The sequence below is a fragment of the Cyprinus carpio genome, chromosome B3, assembly GCF_018340385.1.
Source record: "Cyprinus carpio isolate SPL01 chromosome B3, ASM1834038v1, whole genome shotgun sequence".
Taxonomy (NCBI): domain Eukaryota; kingdom Metazoa; phylum Chordata; class Actinopteri; order Cypriniformes; family Cyprinidae; genus Cyprinus; species Cyprinus carpio.
In genome coordinates, this window is record NC_056599.1 from 39,749,980 (window position 1) to 39,770,924 (window position 20,945).

A 20,945-nucleotide genomic window follows, 5' to 3' on the forward strand; every position below is an offset into this window, starting at 1 on the left:
ACACACACACTCTCTCACACACACACACACACACACACACACACACACACACACACACACACTCACTCTCTCACACACAATCACTCTCTCTCTCACACTCTCACACACACTCTCTCTCTCTCTCTCACACACACACACACTCTCTCTCTCTCTCTCACACACACTCTCTCTCTCTCTCTCACACACACACACACACACACACACACACACACTCTCACACACCCACACACACACACACAAACACTCTCTCTACACACAACTCTCTCTCACACACACACACACACACACACTCTCTCTCTCTCTCTCTCTCTCACACACACACACACACACACACACACACACACACACACACACACACACACACTCTCTCACACTCTCTCACACACACAGTTTATGAGAGTTATGGGCTGCCTTGTTCTAGTTCTGTCTGCAAAGCCTGGTAAAAAATAAAAAATTTTAAAAAATATTAACTACTTCTTATTATATATCTTTTATTATTTTATTTATTTTATTTTTTAAGTACTTGAATTTACCGGGATTATTTTAATTTAAGCTATTTTGTAATTAATTAATTTATTTTAATTTATTTTATTGATTTGATGAACTATAATTTGCTTAAACATGATTATTTTGTATTGTCTGTCTGATTGAATGCTTGTTAAAAAATAAATCAGACGTTACTCAACAGTTACTCAGTACTTGAGTAGTTTTTTCACCAAGCACTTTTTTACTCTTACTCAAGTAATTATTTGGATGACTACTTTTTACTTTTACTTGAGTCATATTATACTGAAGTAACAGTACTTTTACTTGAGTACAATTTTTGGCTACTCTACCCACCTCTGTTTTTATTTATTTTTAACATCAAGTTTTGTCGACTAGGAATAACTGTCTTCTAAAACCATCAGGCTTCAGTGGTAGAAGCAGTAGTTTGCATCTCTAGTAGAGTTTCTGAATGAATTAATTTTTTATGATTATTGTGACTAGGTTGAGGGTCAGTTTGGAGGACACAGGTAGAAAATGTTTGTTTTTTAGTAAACTTCATCAAACCCACACTACAAAAGAATCAAAGAATCATGTAAAATTCAGTGAACCCTGAAGAGATTATTTGTGATATTAGAACAAAATATATAGATATAATAATGTATAAAACTAAATTGAACAATAATCTCTTAAATATTCTTCTACTTTGATTTAACATTTTCATTTCATTGACAGATTGAATAAATATGGACTTTCATTAAAAAGGCTAATTTCTGCTATTGCAGGCTTAATTTGTAAAGGTAAGATATTAATTTAAATTATAGACATGCACAAACTGGGTGCTTAATGCAGATGTAATTGGCCACATTTACAATATCAGGAGATTATTTTCGCTCTTAAGTGTGTGCCCATGTTTTGCCCATGTGCTATTCGCTAACTAAAACTTCAAACAACGAACATCACATTCATTGTAATTCAAGCCATACATAAATGTTAAGTTTTAAAATGTTTATTTCAGACATTTTAGTGACAAGGAGAAAATAAATGACAATTTACATGATATTACATCATCATTTTTACATAAGATAACATAAGATGCACAGAAGGGTTTTCATTTTTTTTTTTTTTTTACTGAATTCACCCCTTCTTCTCTGTCTCAGTGATTAACTGTTCAGTCTCTTCTTACTCAGACGGTTGATCTCTTTATGAAAGACAAAAACCCCACTGAATATGTTTATTTCTACAGCAAGAGGAAAGTGCTTTCAGATCTGGTGTGCCTCCAGTTTTTAACTTGAGTAATGTGCTTATGATTTATAGTGTACCATATGGCTGCACAATCAGTACATGTGTCTGTAATTGTAGTTATTGTTTCATGAAAAACTACAGGGGCAGTTTATTAACATAGAGGCGAAAGATCAAATAAACCTGGTTCACATTCATGTTACTAAACAAACACGTAAACTATCATGGAAAAGAAATGGAAGGAGTAGTGTTAATAGTATGAGAACTGAAAATGAATTGATCAGACATTTATTTCATCGGTGGAAAGTCTATCACTGTAATGCATGAAGTGTGACCAGCAAGGGTCTCTAGCTCTCATCATGTAGGTTTTTCTTTTGTAAATGTTTCCAAATTTGCCGGTGTTTGTGATAATGATCCATCAGATATTGACTGTTGAATCAATCAGACTGTAACCTTGAGCATCTTCATCATCAGTCAGTGTTTCAGATGAGTTTTCAGTTTAGTCTTTTATACAGTCTTTAACACATTTATGTGAGGAAGAAATCATAATTATGACATAAAAATCACAATTAAGAGAGATTAATTGTGAGAGTAAGATTGGAATTGAGATGGAAGGTTGATATTGGGATTAAAAATTCACTGACACAAAATTCTGAAATTATAATTATGAGATAAAAAGTTGAAATTATTTGTATGTTAAAATTGTGACATAAATCAACTAAACCTCTATAATTCTCAATAAGAGTTTCTGTAGACATCTGACAGAAATAAAGTAATGTGTGAAGCTGGTGATGCTGTTTGTAGAGTTGTTATATTGTCCTTTGTTGAGATTTAATGTCTTCTTTTATTTCAGTTGATTTAATCTAAGGCTGTGGCTGGAAGTCACTTATAGTTCTTGTGTTTCTGCTCGTCTTGTCCCCTTTTCAGTCATAAGGGTGAGTAAATGATGAATTTTCATTTTGAGGTGAAATTTGCCTTTGAGTAGCACACTGCAGTACATGTATACATTAAATACGCTCATATATAGTAAGCACACAATTTGTGGTAGAATAACTGCAGCACAGTTTAAGATGAGTGCAGTTTAATTACATTCCCAATAATATAGTGCACAATATAGTGAATGGCTGTACTTTCAGGGTATTACAACTAAAGTTCACTGCAAGATAATTTTATCTCAAAACAGCACCGCTGCAGATCATATTACTGAAGTTACTTCAACAACTATTCAAACTAAACTGAATCAAAATCCTTTTAAGACAACTGGTGTCACTCAGCGCCCATCTTTGAAACACCTCTGGGGCATGCAAGTGCAACTCCTATCTCTTTGAATGGGGAAACATCAAATTCTCCAAAACTATTCACTAAGCTTACAATTAAATTTTATATTCGGAATCACCAAAGAAATCTGACAACAACTGTGTCATAAATGTTGTTACTTTTTGCTCAAATAGCGTTATAGATCAGCCAGTGTGCATGCGCAGTCCTAAGAGCACGTATCAGAATGCTGACTGTTTCTATAGCAACCGGGACTTCTAACGGCAGCTGCAGTGACGTGATGACTTTACCAATTAGTAATTGGCTCTTTCATTCAGAAGGCGGGGCTTCCTGCGATTGAGCGGCCATATTGAGTGATGCATTTTTCCCCATTCAAAACTATATGAGTGACATGTCTTGGGTATTCTATAGTCTTTGACTGAACAGCAGATGCAAGCAGCTAGAATTCTCTTTTTAATGCATTTTCTGAAGTATTGGTCAGTTAATACTTTTAAACATAAACATTTAAATTTCGTTTTAAGTGCGCTCATATGAAGGACACTTGCACTCCCTCTAGTGGCGCAGAGCAGCAGCACATTCTCATCTGAGACTCAAACAAGCTGCTTTAGGTGTAATGTCTGTTTTGGGGTTTTGTTTCATTTTCTTGTTTTCATGTCTTTTATTTTGTAGTTTGATTTATGCTTCCCTTACCCTCTTGTCATCTTGCTATTGGTTCCTCTTGTTCATTGTGTCATGTTCTGATTGGTTTGTCTTGTAATGTGATTTATCAGTTATGTTTACTCATTGGCTGTCTTAGCCATGTGTCTGTTCCCCATTGGTTTGTTCATGTCATGTGTCCATCATTGTTTACTATAAGTAGTCATGTTTTTGGCATTGTCTCTTGTCATGTATTAACGTAATTTTGCAACCTGCTGTCGGTGAGTCTAGTCTGTTCATTACATTTACATTTACATTTACATTTAATCATTTAGCAGACGCTTTTATCCAAAGCGACTTACAAATGAGAACAGTAGAAACAATCAGATCAACAAGAGAACAACAACGGTATACAAGTGCTATGACAAGTCTCAGTTAGTCTAGTACAGAACACGTAGCCAGGTTTTTTTTTTTTTTTAAAGAATATGATAGACAAGAAAAGAAAAGGTAAGTACTAGTATAAGTTGGTTAAGTGCAGGCGAAAAAGATGAGTCTTTAGATGTTTTTGAAAATGAGTAAAGACTCAGCTGTTCGAATTGAGATCGGGAGGTCATTCCACCAGCTGGGCGCAGTCCAGGAAAAAGTCCGTGAGAGTGATTTTGAACCTTTTTGGGATGGCACCACAAGGCGTCGTTCACTTGCAGAGCGCAAACTTCTGGAGGGTGCATAAGATTGAACTAATGAGCTTAGGTATGTTGGCGCCGTGCCAGTGGTCGTCTTGTAGGCAAGCATCAGTACCTCGAATTTAATGCGAGCGGCTACTGGTAGCCAGTGTAACCTGATGAGGAGAGGAGTAACATGAGCTGTTTTTGGCTCATTGAAGACAACCCTCGCTGCTGCATTCTGAATCAGTTGCAGAGGCTTGATAGTACATGCAGGAAGGCCCGCCAGGAGAGCATTACAATAGTCCAGTCTGGAGAGAACAAGAGCTTGGACAAGAAGTTGGGTGGCTTGCTCTGACAGGAATGGTCTAATCTTCCTAATGTTGTATAAGGCAAATCTGCAGGACCGGGTCGTTGTAGCAATATGGTCGGTGAAGCTTAACTGATTATCCATCACAACTCCTAGGTTTCTGGCTGTCCTGGAAGGAGTTTATGGTTGACGAACCCAGCTGTACAGAGAAGTTGTGATGAAACGATGGGTTAGCTGGAACCACCAGCAGTTCAGTCTTAGTAAGGTTAAGCTGAAGGTGATGGCCATTCATCCAGCTAGAAATGTCACTCAGACAGGCTGAAATGCGAGCAACTACCGTCGGGTCATCAGGTTGGAATGAGAAGTAGAGTTGAGTGTCGTCAGCGTAGCAGTGATAGGAAAAGCCATGCTTCTGAATGACAGATCCTAATGACGTCATGTAGATGGAGAAGAGAAGTGGTCCAAGTACTGAGCCTTGAGGAACCCCAGTAGCAAGTTGTTGTGACTTCACCCCTCCAAGACACCATGAAGGATCTATCAGAAAGGTAGGAGTTAAGCCACTGGAGTGCAGTTCCAGAGATGCCCATCTTTCTGAGGGTGGATAGGAGAATCTGGTGATTAACGGTGTCAAAAGCAGCAGACAGGTCCAGCAAAATGAGTACTGAGGATTTTTTCAGCTGAAGCTGATGTTCATGCCACATCAAGTCTGTTTCTGTCTAGTCTGTTCAAGTCAAGTCTGTTCAAATCAAGTCAAGTCTTTGTTTCTTGTTGGGATTATGTTTTGATGTTTTGGACTGCACCTTTGTAAATAAACTGCACTTGGGTTCATCTACGCTCGCCTTCAGTGGACTAATCGTTACAGAATACACGACCGCAACCATGAACCCAGCAGTTTCACGCCTCCTCTGCCTTCAAGGTAATCAGGCCATTGAGGACTATGTGGAGGACTTTTGTGGTTTGTGTCATCTTGTGGCTTTTAATGACGTTGCACTTTAAATTAACCCATTCATTCTCAGTTGCCTGGGGGAAAGATTTGTTGGTCACTGGAGAAATATATTGACTATGCTTTGTTTCTAGCTGGTTCACCTCTTACAGTTGGGATGGCTCATGATGAACCCTGTAATTTTGCACTACCATCTGCACCAGAGCACTTTCATGTCCCAACTGTCATGTCTGGAATTATTCATGTCATGTCAGAGTCTACGGAACCTGCTCACATGTCTGCCAAGCCAAAGCCTGCTAACTTCATGCCTGCTACTCCAGGACCTGCTCACCACATGCCAGTTAAGTCACAGTTTACTCATATCATATCTACCAAGTCACAGCCTGATCACATCATGTCTGCCAAGCCAGAGTCCGCTAACATCATGTCTGCTACCCCAGGGTTTGTTCACGTCATGCCTACCAAGTCAGCACCTGTTCACGTCAAACCTGCTATGCCAAGTCTTCACGTTTGCGTCTGCCAAGCTAGAGCCTACTGACATCATACCGGTCTCACAAGAGGTTCTTCGTAATATGGCAGCCATTCAAGAACTACACCCCGCTACACAAGAGTCTCTTCGGAAAATGGCTGCCGTTCTAGAGTCTCGTCACGCCTCAGCTGAACTCCCAGGGTCTCATCACGACATGGCCGCCACGCCAGCGCCCCCGGCCAAGATGGCCGCCACGGCAGAGTCTCGCCAAGTCTTGGCAGTCACTGAGACTGTTCCCGTGGCCTCAGTACTTCCAGTAATGGCAGTCGCCATTTTGAGCGTGTGGGCCACTCACTGCGCTCTAGAGACTTTTCCTATCCACGAGTCTGTTCCTGAGGCTTCTCCTGATCGTGAATCCACTCCAGTGCCTCCAGAGGTGGCAGCTTCCGCTGCAAAACCTCCAGAGGAGGTGGGGTCCACTACAGAACCCCCAGAGGTGGTGGCTTCCAATTTAGAACCTCCCAAGGTGGTGGCTCCCACATTTGAACTCTCTGTCTGCCATGTTACAGCCAAGGAGGCCACCTTTGAACTCTCTGCCTGTCCTGTCACGGCCAAGGTCCCCCTCTGCTCCATTGTCTGTCACTACTTCACGGCCCAGGTCCCCCTCTGCTCCATTGTCTGTCACTGCTTCACGGCCCAGGTCCCCCTCTGCTCCATTGTCTGTCTCTGCTCCACAATCTAGACCTGCCTCTGTTTCATGAGCCTGGCCCTCCATCCCTCCCCCTATTCCACCTCCACTCGACCACCCTCCTGAATGCCATATGGCGTGGCGGCTAAGAGGGGGGGGGGGGTATGTAATGTCTGTTTTGGGGTTTTGTTTCATGTTCTTGTTTTCATGTCTTTTATTTTGTAGTTTGATTTATGCTGTTTGTGTCATGCTTCCCTTACCCTCTTGTCGTCTTGCTATTGGTTCCTCTTGTTCATTGTGTCATGTTCTGATTGGTTTGTCTTGTCATGTGATTTATCAGTTGTTTACTCATTGGTTGTCTTATTCATGTGTCTATTCCCCATTGGTTTGTTCATGTCATGTGTCCATCATTGTTTACTATAAGTAGTCATGTTTTTGCCATTAGCCTTGTCGTGTATTAACGTAATGTTGCAACCTGCTGTCGGTGAGTCTAGTCTGTTCATGTCACGTCTAGTTTGTTCATGTCACGTCTGTTCAAGTCAAGTCTGGTCAAGTCTTCGTTTCTTGTTGGGATTATGTTTGGATGTTTTGGATTGCACCTTTGTAAATAAACTGCACTTGGGTTCATCTACGCTCGCCTTCAGTGGACTAATCGTTACATTAGGTGACTGAACACAGTATAAATCATCTTCAGGGGTGGACTAGTGATTTGGGGGCTGTAAGCAAATTCGAGCTACAGGGCCCTAACTCAACTTACTTTCCTTGGTTGCTCTCATAGATTATAGTTTATTTATCCCTTCACAACCAGTAAATAATTAGTCAACTTGATGCTGTTTTAAAGACATATTAGGCTACCTTCTTTTTTTTCGGATCACAGAAGACATTATCAAAAAAGAAAAAAAAAGCTTGTCCATTTAATAAACTGTAAACTTTTTCAATCTTTTTACAAACATAAAATTATCCCATGCAACTCGTTCCATATTTTAAGTGTTCTGAAGGTATGCGGTAGGGTTTGTCGAGAAATAATTTGAAAATGTAATCTATTATTAAATGAAAATCTCCAGTCATTGCATTTGTGCCTTTATGCGAGTGTGCGGAAAGAACAGCACACGAGAGTCATTTTGAAACATAAAGATAAATAAAACTGGGACTTGAAGCACAATACTTTCTTTACAGAGGTGAATATCTCAGTTTTTAATGACTCTAGAACATATAATACAGTCACTCACTTCAGTTCATTGCGATCTCATGTCCTTCCGTTAATAAGCTCTTTATAAGCTCACAGCACAATGAATGTCTTATTTACATCATATCTACACTTTGTTATAATGAGATGATTCCCGAGCTTGCAGAACTCAGTACTTGGGAAAAATGCAGAATTTTGAGCGGTGAGTGGATTCTAACTTATTATGCAAAAATCACTTTTATAAGGTGTTCAACACGGTTGTGTGGCCGCAGTGTGTGAAAACAACCAGCCTTTAATGGTAAAAATCCACCCACTTCATTTTATATACTATATATATATATATATATATATAATATATATATATATATATATATACCAATAAATCATGAGCAGTCTCTCCAAATGAGTGGTTTCAGATTCTCCCTATGTACACATCACCACAGTGGAAAAGTCCCGCCCATTTGTGATGCTCTCTGCCCTATTAGCATAAACACAACCCTGAGTGAGAAGCAGCAGTCCGCCATTACTGTTTTCCTGCTGTGGCTGCTGGAGGCATTAAATGGAGAACTGAATTTGTCTCCTTTTTTGTCCCTGATTTGATTATTTTTTTGGATCTATGTTTTATCTTAGGATTTAGGATTATTTTAGATTCCTCGTGTTTTATTCACTCATGTTTTTCTTACTCTCCTCTTTAACAAACACCATCTTCACAGCAGCAGATCTCAGTTCAGTTGATACTCCTCCAGATATTCCCGCTTGATTCAAAACTTAGACACGACTGAGAATCCAAATATTACAGGTATTTAATAACCTGCTTCAAAAACTGTATTTTTCTATTTATAGGAAGTATATTCTAACCGTTTGTATTAAAACAGCATGAAAAAAACAGAGAGTGCTGTGAAACTAAACTTCTTCCTCAGGGGTTTAATGGTTTTTGGCAAACAAACAAGTGTGTTTAGTGCCACCCGCTGGATTGGAGTGTGAAGCATTGAGAGGAGGGAAATTATATGAGAGAAATACTTAGCGAGTGTACAGAGTGAATATTTTTTCAACCAAGAAAAGTTGTATAATGTTGTTAGATGAGAATATTGTTAGATTACACCCCTCCATTTCCTTTATGCCTTGCCAGGCTGATCTTAAGTTACTGCCACTTAACTGTTTCTCAATTAAATTTTTTCCGGTTTTCAAGTGACAGCAGCAGTTTACTAACCTCCGTCAGTCACAAAAGAACGAATGGAAAGATAAAGAGCTACCGCAGGGTATTAATTGATGTAGATTATCCTTTTCTCCCTTTTATGACATTATACCTTGTAAGGGGCAAAATATTGAGGCCCATTTATCCAGTTTGGATTCGTTTCATTCTAATTGGTCAAGTCCCCTAATTCTTTTTATGACAATTAGTTTATGATTCCATTATAATGTTGAAATTCAGACAATTCAATATATGTTTTTACAACAACAACATTATAATAAAAAACCCAACCACAACAATCAACCAAAAAAAAACTATGAGCCTAAAAAACCCAATAATTTTCTTTCAGGTATACCTTTTTTATTATACAGATATAATATTTTCTTCATTCTATTTATTTTTATTTATTTGTTTTCAGTTAACTAACACACCTCTAAACAATCACGGGTGTAGCCTACACATAATAATTATTTAAAGGTGCCACAGAATCCAAAAATCTGTTTTATAAAGTGTTTAAATGCAGTTATGGGTTAATTAATATACAAAAATACTGATGTGCGAAATGTATTTTAACACTAGACAATATATCCAATATATTTTATTTCCTCTCTCTTCTTTTGTCTATTTTTGATGCTCTTTAATCATCTCTGTGAGCTCCAGAACATGCTGCAGTTTTCTTTCTGTCGACTTGTGAAATTCCTCTGCTTGTTTTCTGGCTTCATCTTGATGCTTCTTCATCATGTCTTTTATTTCCTTCTCATGTTTCTGTCTCTCTTTTTCAACTTTAGCACCTGAAAATAAAGTTACAAAGAGTTAGCAAAGGCAGATGTCACTACATTTGAAGAAATTACTCCCTTCTGAGCTGGAATGACAGCTTGCACTTTCTGAAGGGAATGTGATCTGAAAAATGTTCACATTACAGGCAGAAAGAAGAAGGAGCTTAACCTGTTAACTGTCAGTTACACTTTTTTGATCACAGACCTGAAAATGACATTTCCAACTTAGATCGCTATAATTTTTGAATGCTTTTGACCACAGATTTAAGGTTGATCCCTTTTCAAAGAAGACACTTCACAGATTATTGAAAAATGTAATAAAAATTATATTACAAAAAAAGGGAAGATTTGCATAACACCGCCCAAATGTTCACGCAAAGAAAGAAGGCGTAACTTTATTGTTGTTGCTGCCGGTGCCATGTTGTGGAGTAACGCTGTGTGTTTTCTTGTGAAAGCGAAACTACTTTGTTTGGTTTTCCAAAAGAGGACACACCTAGAAATCAGTGATTAAGTTGTATTTACAGCACTGTTCCTGAACAGTTCAACCCAAATATTCAGATGTGTGCAGTGCATTTTATAGAGGACTGTTTCCTGATCCTGGGATAGTAGACTTCATGGTGCGATGCGATGTGCAACGGAACACGTAAAAAGACAGTACAAGTCATTATAATCCATAATTATGTCCCCACTGGACGCAACAAATGCCTCGTTTATAATGAGTTTTAATGTTTTTGAATCGTAACAATGCTGTAACATTTCTGTCACATGCTTGAGGCATTTGGCCAATCACAAAGCACTGGATAGCTGGCCAATCAGAGCACACCTCGCTTTTAAGATCGATGAGCTTTCTAAAAAACGACGCCTTCAGAAAGGTAGGACATAGAGGAGAAACAATAATGTATGGTATGTGGAAAATAATGTGTTTTTTAACCTTAGTCTGCATGAACACATTTCATTACACCAAATACACAAAATACTGTTCTTTTTAGCAACACCATTTAAAATAAAATAAAATACCCTTTAAAATATTCAAATTTTAGACAAAACATTTATTTTACAAAACATGCTGAACTCTTAAACCGGCAGGAAATGAAAAACAAAAATCTGAACAAGTTGTGTTCCAAATTTGAGGTTGATATCTCAAAAAACAAGCTTTCAATAAGATTTTGTTTGGGTGTACCAAACTTTCCACTAGATGACCATCGAACCACATTAGTAACCATACATGGCCATCCCCATTTCCATATATGGTTTGAGTGATCTGAAACATGTTTCAGGGTTTCCCACACATTTCAATCCCCAGCTCCACTTGACCAAGTGTCGAGGTGTTCTTGAGCAAGACACCTAACCCCAGCTGCTCCCGACGAGCTGGATGGCGCCTTGCATGGCTGACAAAACCGCCGTCGGTGTATGAATGTGTGAGTGAATGGGTGAATGTGAGGGAACTTGTAAAGTGCTTTGGATGGCCATGGGTCTGTTGAAAGCACTACATAAATGCAGTCCATTTACCATTTTACAGATTTTTTTGTGTTCTAAAATGACTGATTTTGCTGCGACTTTTCTCAAAATTTGCGGTGATATTTGCGGCATTTCTTTTTTTTTTTTGCAGTGAAAATATACCACAGACAACATTCCTCTAACACTGTTAGGACTTTTCTGACTTCGAGAAACATTGTAGGGCTCCAGACTAACGTTTGAGGACACCAGCACCAGTGCCATTAAGTTCTACAGAAGTCTACACCATCACCTCACATAAACCTTACTCACCCTAATCGCACATCTACATCTCAGAGATGTCTATCTGATGTCTGCATTTACATATACAAGATGTATTTTTAAGAGTGCTTGCTCATCTGCAATATGTCTCTAAAATGTTTCCTGTCAGATGCATGTAGAACTGCTTTTGAGAGGTTTATCAGAGTACACAGCAGATGTTTCCCAGATCTTTAACAGACGTCTTACAGATGTACTTGTGCTGTCTAGGTAGTTGAGATGCAGATAAATTAACTTTTATTACTGTCATTCATAATGTCTAAATATAATTTAGTGAATATATATATATATATATATATATATATATATATATATATATATATATATAAGGAAGTGGAAATGGCCTATAAGTACTTAATCTGCAGCCATCCATTAGTGATAATTTTAATGTCTTTTTTTAATTTATTTTTAAATAAGTTTTTGCTTTCCTACATTATGAAACTTTTAGTTTTATACATGGGGCAACCTATGAAGGATGAACAAATATTGTCACATTAAAAATAACTTTCAAATTCGGTAAGACTTAAAGCTTTGAAGTGGGAAAAGTTGTGTGAAGAATTTAAAATCACTCGAAAACATTAGACCATTTCTGCCACAAGTTGTTCCTGTAGTTTTACTATGTTAAATCCATGGTGAATGGTGGTGATTTGTGTTCAGTGAACAATGTTTTTTCCTGGTCTCCATATCAGTGGGATTTGTTCTGATATCATCTTTAACAGAATTCTGCACCGAAAATGAATGCTTCTCACAAGATTTCACAGATATGTTACTGATTCTGCGGCAAATTCGACTGCTTTCTTCACTGTATCTCCCAGCGCTGTGTATAACTGTGGCGCGAGATCAGCCCGGCTTGAGCAAATAAACAGTCTGCGCTGTTAGCCCAAATGAGTATTGCAGATTCATTCCGCTTTCCGTTTGTTTATCCAATGTAGCTCTTGTAAATCGGTCATGATTAGAACCCAAGGCTGTTAATTCCATTTTTGGAGCTGAAAAACAACCTTTCTTTGACAGTCAGGATTAAGACGGTATCATAGTACTGAGACTGCTCTCCTTAGAGTTACAAATGACCTGCTCTTATCATCAGATCGTGGTTGTATCTCTCTATTAGTTCTATTGGATCTTAGTGCTGCGTTCAACACTATTGACCACACTATTCTTTTTCATAGACTAGAACACTTTGTTGGCATTAATGGAAGTGCATTAGCATGGTTTAAATCGTACTTATATGACCGCCATCAATTCGTAGCAGTGAATGAAGAGGTATCATATCGTTCACAAGTGCAGTATGGAGTACCTCAAGGCTCAGTACTAGGGCCGTTACTGTTCACGCTTTACATGTTACCCTTGGGAAATATCATCAGGAAACACGGTGTTAGCTTTCACTGTTATGCTGATGATATTCAGCTCTATATTTCTTCACGGCCCGGCGAAACATACCAATTTGAAAAAACAGAATGCATAGTCGATATAAAAAACTGGATGACGAGTAATTTCTTACTGCTAAATTCTGAAAAAACAGAAGTGTTAATTATAGGACCTAAAAGCTCTGCATGTAATGACCTAGAACGCTGTCTAAGACTTGATGGCTGCTCTGTCAATTCTTCGTCATCAGCTAGGAACCTAGGTGGGCTATTTGATAGCAACCTTTCCTTAGAAAGCCACGTTTCTAGCATTTGTAAAACTGCATTTTTCCATCTCAAAAATATATCTAAATTACGGCCTATGCTTTCAATGTCAAATGCAGAAATGTTAATCCATGTGTTTATGACCTCAAGGTTAGATTATTGTAATGCTCTATTGGGTGGTTGTTCTGCACGCTTAGTAAACAAACTCCAGCTAGTCCAAAATGCAGCAGCTAGAGTTCTTACTAGAACCAGGAAGTATGATCATATTAGCCCGGTCCTGTCAACACTGCACTGGCTCCCTATCAAACATCGTATAGATTTTAAAATCTTGCTAACTACTTATAAAGCCCTGAATGGTTTAGCACCTCAGTATTTGAACGAGCTCTTGTTACATTATAGTCCTCCATGTCCGCTGTGTTCTCAAAACTCTGGCAATTTGATAATACCTAGAATATCAAAGTCAACTGCGGGTGGCAGGTCCTTCTCCTATTTAGTGCTCAAACTCTGGAATAACCTACCTAACATTGTTCGGGAGGCAGACACACTCTTGCAGTTTAAATCTAGATTAAAGACCCATCTCTTTAACCTGGCTTACACATAACATACTAATACACTTCTAATATCCAAATCCGTTAAAAATGATTTTTAGGCTGCATTAATTAGGTAAACCGGAACCGGGAACACTTCCCATAACACCCGATGTACTTGTTTACATCGTTAGAAGAATGGCATCTACGCTCATATTAGTCTGTTTCAGGTCACCGTAGCCACCAGATCCAGTCTGTATCCAGATCAGATGGTGGATCAGCACCTAGAAAGGACCTCTACAGCCCTGAAAGACAGCGGAGACAACTAGAGCCCCAGAGACAGATCCCCTGTAAAGACCTTGTCTCAGACGACCACCGGGACAAGACCATAAGAAACAGATGATTCTTCTGCACAATCTGACTTTGGCTGCAGCCTGGAATTGAACTGCTGGTTTCGTCTGGTCAGAGGAGAACTGGCCCCCTGACTGAGCCTGGTTTCTCCCAAGGTTTTTTCTCCATTCTGTCACCGATGGAGTTTTGGTTCCTTGCCGCTGTCGCCTCTGGCTTGCTTAGTTGGGGACACTTTTGCACTATTGCAAAGATACTATTTAAACTGAATTCAGTGATGTCATCATGCAGCTCAGTTCAATGATAAACTGCCTTTAACTGTCATTTTGCATTATTGACACACTGTTTTCCTAATTAATGTTGTTCAGCTGCTTTGACGCAATCTTTTTTGTTTAAAGCGCTACATAAATAAAGGTGACTTGACTTGACTTGACTGAATGTGCATTGCGATGATGTCATGGGACACATCTAAGGCCAAAATCTCCGAAAAATCTGCAGTATTACAAAAATTTGCAAGCTTTTGCGAAAATTGCAGTTTGCTTGATTTTGCAAAAAAAATTAAGTGATCGCAAAATCCTGAAGGGACTGATTTATACACACAAGATGTCATACACAACACAAAAATAAAAACACTCACTTTCTGACTGAACCTTGCCTTGTAGCTCTTTGAGTTTATTTTCCATTTCTTTCTTATGTTGTTCCTCCAGTTCATGTCTGACTCTGTTCTCTTGTGCTTTCACATACATTTGATGTGAAAAGGGTTCAGTCTTCATGTTCTCTATATAATCCAGTAGTTCTGGGATCTGTCTCGAGTTTTCAGGTTCATTTAACCCCATCACTTTGTACTGACCTCCACAACGACTGATTAACCTCTGAAATTCTGGGCTGGATTCAACAAAATTAGTCACTTTTTTAATAATAATGAGCTCTGTTGTGAAAAGCACCATGAAATTGTCTCTGGAGTCAAATATCTTCCGGATCTTCTCTATTTCTGCTCTCTCATCATTATTAAGTGTACCAGCAGGAACAATGAGGAGGAAAACATGAACTCCAGGATCACAGAGAGATACACAGTTGAGAGTCTGACGCATCACTTCCTCCTCTGAGAGCCGAGTAAGAGCTGGAAGCTCCAGCAAACTGATCAGACGTCCATGTATCCTCTCCTCTCTCTTCACACACTCTTCACTGATCGCTCTTTGGTGTGAAGGTTTTACCTTTTTCCCACGTAAAAGTTTGGACACAGAGACCTTGAGTGTGCCATCATATCCACACAGCACGAGATTCAGCTTCTGTTTTCCAAAGAAATTCAGTGACACTGAAAAACATATTTAGAGACATAAGACACAGTTTAAGATTTAAAGTAGTCAGCATTTGAAGTGGATCAAAACCTTTCATTAAAGTTGTCCTAAAAAAAAAAAAAATACCTGTTCATGTCTTAGGACAACTTTTTTGAGCCACTTCAAATGTTGACTACTGTAGTTAACAATCACTTTCAAACAACATATACATATACTTGTAATATGTGTGTGAGTGTTTGGTCCTGGTAATCTCTGCGTTATAGGAACAAAAACTCCCCAAAGATGACAATACCAAGCTTATAAACCAAAAGTGATGTTGGTGAAGTTAGGCTTAGGGGATTGAATATAGAGTTTGTAAAGTAAAATAATAACATAATAGATGTTTCTGTGATGGTTTGGACAATGATCTTTATGGTTCTCTGTGATTTTGAGTAGTATTTGTAAGGAATGTTGTCAATCAAAAATCAGCACATAAACAAAATGAAAAAACAAAACAACCAACAACAACAATGTAGCATTTGGACCAATCAGACACTCAACTATTTGTTATATTAAACAAGTAATATCTAACCCCGTCGCCCTCATCAAGGGTCTATGGACCCTTCCCCGAAATGCAACTATGACCTCAAAAAAGGCAGAACAGGCCTCTGGTTATCATGGTAACAAAGACACACATCAAGATAAGATTGTTTTACAACTCGAAGGAATGTAGAGTTTTCACTCTAAATTCACTTTGAAACAGTGTACTATACAGTCCATCCTAATTCTATCTCCCTCTAGATATAATCACTTGAGAAATGTAGGAACATGTACCCAATTTCCCCATTTCATTATTTTTCCCCATTTCATTATTTATGTATTGATACAAACTCTTTTTAAATTAACATTTTAGAATTGCATACTATTGTTAACAGAGGTCACAGGTATGTCATGTTTGGTATCTTTCGCCTTTTAATGGTCTAAATGTTCATTTATATTATATGTTGGTACCTATGGAAGGTATTTGTGTTACAAGAATCTTTAATAGTTTCTTCATCAACATCCAATCAAAGACCATATGTGAAACATGTGCCTGAGGACAAAAGGTTGTAAAACTTCCGTCCAAAAGGTACCATTCCACATCACCTAACACAAAACCAGAGTGTGTGACATCGTCACACAATAAAAAACACTGATCAAAAGATCAGGCCTGTTCCATTATATAAACCAATTCCATCAAAACATCAAGATCCAATAGCCTTAAAGGCCAACCTAAGCTTGCACCAGGCCTTCGGCCTTTACTTTCTATTCATCAGTATCCTCTGATTCAAACTGGTCTTTCTCATCAACTCACTTCAGCAGAGACCAACTGGAGCCCCAAAGTACATCAGGACTCTTTTTCAAACAGGCGAGACGTGCAAGTATCAAACTTAGTCTTATTAATTGATACATAAAGTATCATATGTGTTTGAACTAAGAAACTGATGTTTCCTTCAGGCTGTAGATCTGCTGAATATCAAATTGTACTGTAGCTTCATGTCTTTATTTCTCTTCTCTTTACTGCTTAATCTTTAACCCTTTTCCTATGCCAAATGTATGTGTGTGTGTATGTTAGACTAGTTTAAAGTGTTTATGTAGTTAATAAAGTCTTATTTGTATCATACTTGAAGTTGTTCATTGTTTGTTCATAACTGGAGTCCCTAATCATGTAGATTTTTGCTACATGCTCTGAGTAGTTTTGTACAGTAAGAAAGTTGTTTTCCTTAAACAGGAAATTAACATTCTTAGAACTGACAGACAGTTGACACTGAGATGTCAAGTAAATACTTACAGTGGATCTAAATATTTATAGTTAATCATAACTAGTTATGATTGATTATTCATATTTCCCCTTTGAGCTTATTCGCTAAAACAACAAAAAAATTGCATCACTGAAATTATTCCTTTTATACTCACTTTGTGTTGGTTTTATCCTACGAGTCCATCTACGAAAACTGGAACGTAGACCTTCTGAGGGGAAAAATGTATGTTATCACACACTATCACACAATTACATAAGCCACTTCTCACTGTATTAATTAGGTATAATTGTTCTTAACGGGAAGTCAATGTTTACCCAGAGGTGGATTGTTTGTTGTTTGGCAAACAGGCCTTAATTCTTCAGGTGTCTCCAGGTTAGAGTTTCTGTCTTCCTCTTTCCTCTCATTGCATTCCAGCAGTGGCTGATCTTCTTTCCTCTGTAGATGATGCTGTGGTCTTCTGCTGGTCTGCAGTGGATGTTCCATTGAGTCTACAACAATTGTCTGTTTTAGTTTTGATTTCTCAAAAAAAAAAGAAAAAGCACAATCTGCTCTGCCTGGTCATGTGATTGGTCTACCACAAGTATGTAATACCCCTTTCTGTATCTGCTATGGATGCTTCCTGCTGTTGGCCTCAAATGAAAGTAAAACTATAAATGCAATATGCCAAACAAATAACCATAATCAGAAATTCCATATTTTTGGAGACACAAGTCATGTTCATATGGAGTTTTATTCAATTCTGAAAGTAATAAATAATCAAGTAATCATTATACATTGCCTAGTTAAAGATTGCTGTTTGAATTTAAATAGGCAAATACTTCAGATTCTGTGATTGAATAATTATTGCAGTGAATGTCATGTTACTACTCGTTCTTCATGATCTCTGATCTACTCTTTCACAATTTTAACCCTGATAAATCTTGGCATTGTCATCCTGGAATCAGGCGAAGATACGTCTTCCTACATGGTCATTTAAGAAATGAAAAGTTACAAACTACATCAGTTATGGTTAAAAGACCTATTGCCAAATATATAACATTCTAGAAACATAATAATCACTGTAATGATCCAATCATAGAGTCTTTAAGTATTTGCCTATTTGAATCAAAGCAGTGATAATTCTTATTGATTTAATCTTATTGTTCAAACATGACTTCGTTTTAAATGGGAAACATAATTTTTTATACTATCTTTAAGTCACCTATAACTCACTGTTCAGAGGCTGACGTTTGCTTCCTCTTTTGTGGAGTCCTGCTGAAGACTCCCGATCATCATCTATGAAGAAAAACAACAAGAAATAAGAGCGAAGAGTGGGTAAAGTAAGTATAATACGGCACATTATTTTCCTCTTGGTACAATACTATTTTAATTAATGAATCCACAGTCCATATTTTTGTACTTATTATGTGAAAGCTTATGAACAGATTCTGTATTGATAGACTCACCAGGTTGTCCGGCTGATCGGCTCAAGTCATCCATCTTCACCCTCAGTAAACTACTTCAGGTAGTAAGAAACTGTGTTGTGAGCTAAATGAAAAGGCGTGACCTCATTATACAGTAAAAACTCAGAAACTGGTTGGACTTGATGTGACATACATTCCATACAACTTCCTGCATTATGATCACCAGAGCTGTGTGATCTGTTAGAGGACTGACTGCCACAAGAATACTGTGGCTCTATGAATTCCTATTCCTTTTTCAGAGACAGATCACACGGCACTGGAAATGAGGAACAAGTAGCAAAACATGAGGAAGAGGGAACTGGTCAGGCTGCAAACTTCACCACTTTCACAAAGAACACAACAGTATTGACCAGAGAGGGCCACTAGAACTTATTCCAGGTAAACAGTGGCACATCACCTGAATAAATCACTGTATAACTGTGTCTCAGCTGATGGGGATGTAAGAACCACCCATTTGCCAAATGATGGAATCCAAACGGCATGTAAATATTTTGCATGTGCTTACTTCATTTAATTTATGAGAATTTCAAGTACAAATTGACTCCAACCCCATGCTTAAATCAGATTCCAATTTCAAATGATTTTAAAATTTATACTGAGTTGGGGGGGACTGAATGTAGAAATAATTTTACATAAATGTGTATTTAAAAAAAGAACATTGGTGACACTTTACAATAAGGTTCATTAGTTCACATTAGTTAACTCTTTTTCCGCCATTGACGAGTTGTCTCTTTTTTTTCATAAGACACCGCTTCCCCGCCAAAGACTAGTTTTTATGGCTTTTCGTGTTTTCACTGTTATACACTCGGGAGCACTATTACACATCTTCTGAATGAGTAAAAAACTCCCCGAACAAAAACACACGTGAACAGGATGGCGAAATGAGTGTAAACAGATGCATATTAAAAATAATGTGATCATCAGCAATAGACAGCATATAAATGAAAACTGCATAATGTTCCAGAGTAAAATGAATGGGGTTGATCCAGGAAGTGGTATATGTCTGTGCAAGTTTTGGAGGTGTTGATGGAAGTGATTTACTGGATTTATGCTTTGATAATAGTACTGAACATTATCCAGATGTAGTTTTTCATAAAAATGTGATTTTCTCACCTTTTCAAATATTCATACAGTAAAATATACTGGAGGCCTTTAAATTTTAGTGCAAATCATCAAAATGATTGGCTGGCGGTGGCTGGCAACTTTTTTCAAAAATGCTGGCAGTGAAAGAGTTAACTACTCTAGTTAACATGAACTAAGAATGAGCAACACTTCTACAATATTTATTAATCTTACTTAAAGGGTAAGTTCACCCAAAAATGAAAATTAGCTTGTTATTTACTCACCCTCAAACCATCCTAGGTGTATATAACTTTCTTCTTTCAGATGAATCCAATCAGAGTTATATTAAAAAATTGTCCTGGCTAATCCATGCTTTTTAATGGGAGTGGATGCCCAAAATTTAGAAGTAAAAAAAAAAGCACCCATCCAGTATAAAAGAAGTCATATTTACAGCTTTATAAACCTTCATACACTTAGGTTTCTCTCCAGTGTGGATCCTCTCATGTGTTTTCAGATTTGAATACTGACTGAATCTCTTGTCACAGTGTAAACACTTATAAAGTTTCTCTAATCGAGTAACCGAGACTTGTCATAGCACTTTATTATTGCTCTTTTGTTGATTTTGATTGCCTTTATTGTTCTCATTTATAATGACTAAAATTACTAAATTTAATTTACTTAATATCTTAATAACTCTCAGGCTCACCTTAATAATATTAATATCTTAAACTTTAGACCATAACATAGGCTGATTATTCTTATAGCTAGCCACTCAGTGGGCAGGAAAAACCTAGTTGTTCGTTTTTTGAAGGGGTCTAGGAGGCTCAAACCTGCCTCGCCACATCATCGTCCCTGCATGGGATCTGCCCTCGGTTCTGAGGGCTCTGAAGAGCTCTCCTTTTGAGCCGCTTCAGTCATTTGTTCCCTTATATTGAGCGTTCTGCCCCCTTCAGGCAGTCGGAACAGCTCTTTGTATGCTTCGGTGGCCGCACCAAGGGGTCTTCAGTCAGGAAGCAGAGAATTTCCAAATGGATAATTGATGCTATCGCAGTAGCATACTCTTCCTTGGGCCTACAATGTCCCATGGGAGTAAGAGCCCACTCAACCATATAACCAATTATTGTAATATTATCTAAATATATATATTAATATAACACTTATTTCTCCTAAAAATAATTTTATACTCTTCTTTTTTTTTTTTTTAGT

At 37.8% G+C, this 20,945-nt stretch overlaps 1 protein-coding gene across 1 annotated transcript; it reads right to left on the reverse strand.

Annotated features, from left to right (window-relative positions):
- Window positions 1-9,475: 9,475 nt before the first annotated feature.
- LOC109087494 (GTPase IMAP family member 2-like) lies at window positions 9,476-19,502 on the reverse strand. Its single transcript, XM_042720993.1, has 6 exons — window positions 18,660-19,502; window positions 18,427-18,489; window positions 17,529-17,702; window positions 17,369-17,422; window positions 14,773-15,450; window positions 9,476-9,877 (listed from the first exon to the last, which is right to left on the reverse strand). Exons 1-6 carry the CDS (start codon window positions 18,691-18,693, stop codon window positions 9,708-9,710), a joined length of 1,173 nt encoding a protein of 390 aa, XP_042576927.1. The 5' UTR covers window positions 18,694-19,502; the 3' UTR covers window positions 9,476-9,707.
- Window positions 19,503-20,945: the final 1,443 nt, after the last annotated feature.

What these genes read in the sequence shown, in the direction of transcription:
- LOC109087494 (XM_042720993.1), bottom strand. Translation starts at nt 18,693, where the DNA reads ATGGATGACTTGAGCCGATCAGCCGGACAACCTG. An exon ending in AACAAACAATCCACCTCTGG is followed by an intron (nt 17,423 to 17,528) that starts GTAAACATTGAC and finishes TTTTCCCCTCAG; the next exon opens with AAGGTCTACGTTCCAGTTTT. An exon ending in AGGCAAGGTTCAGTCAGAAA is followed by an intron (nt 9,878 to 14,772) that starts GTGAGTGTTTTT and finishes CTTTATTTTCAG; the next exon opens with GTGCTAAAGTTGAAAAAGAG.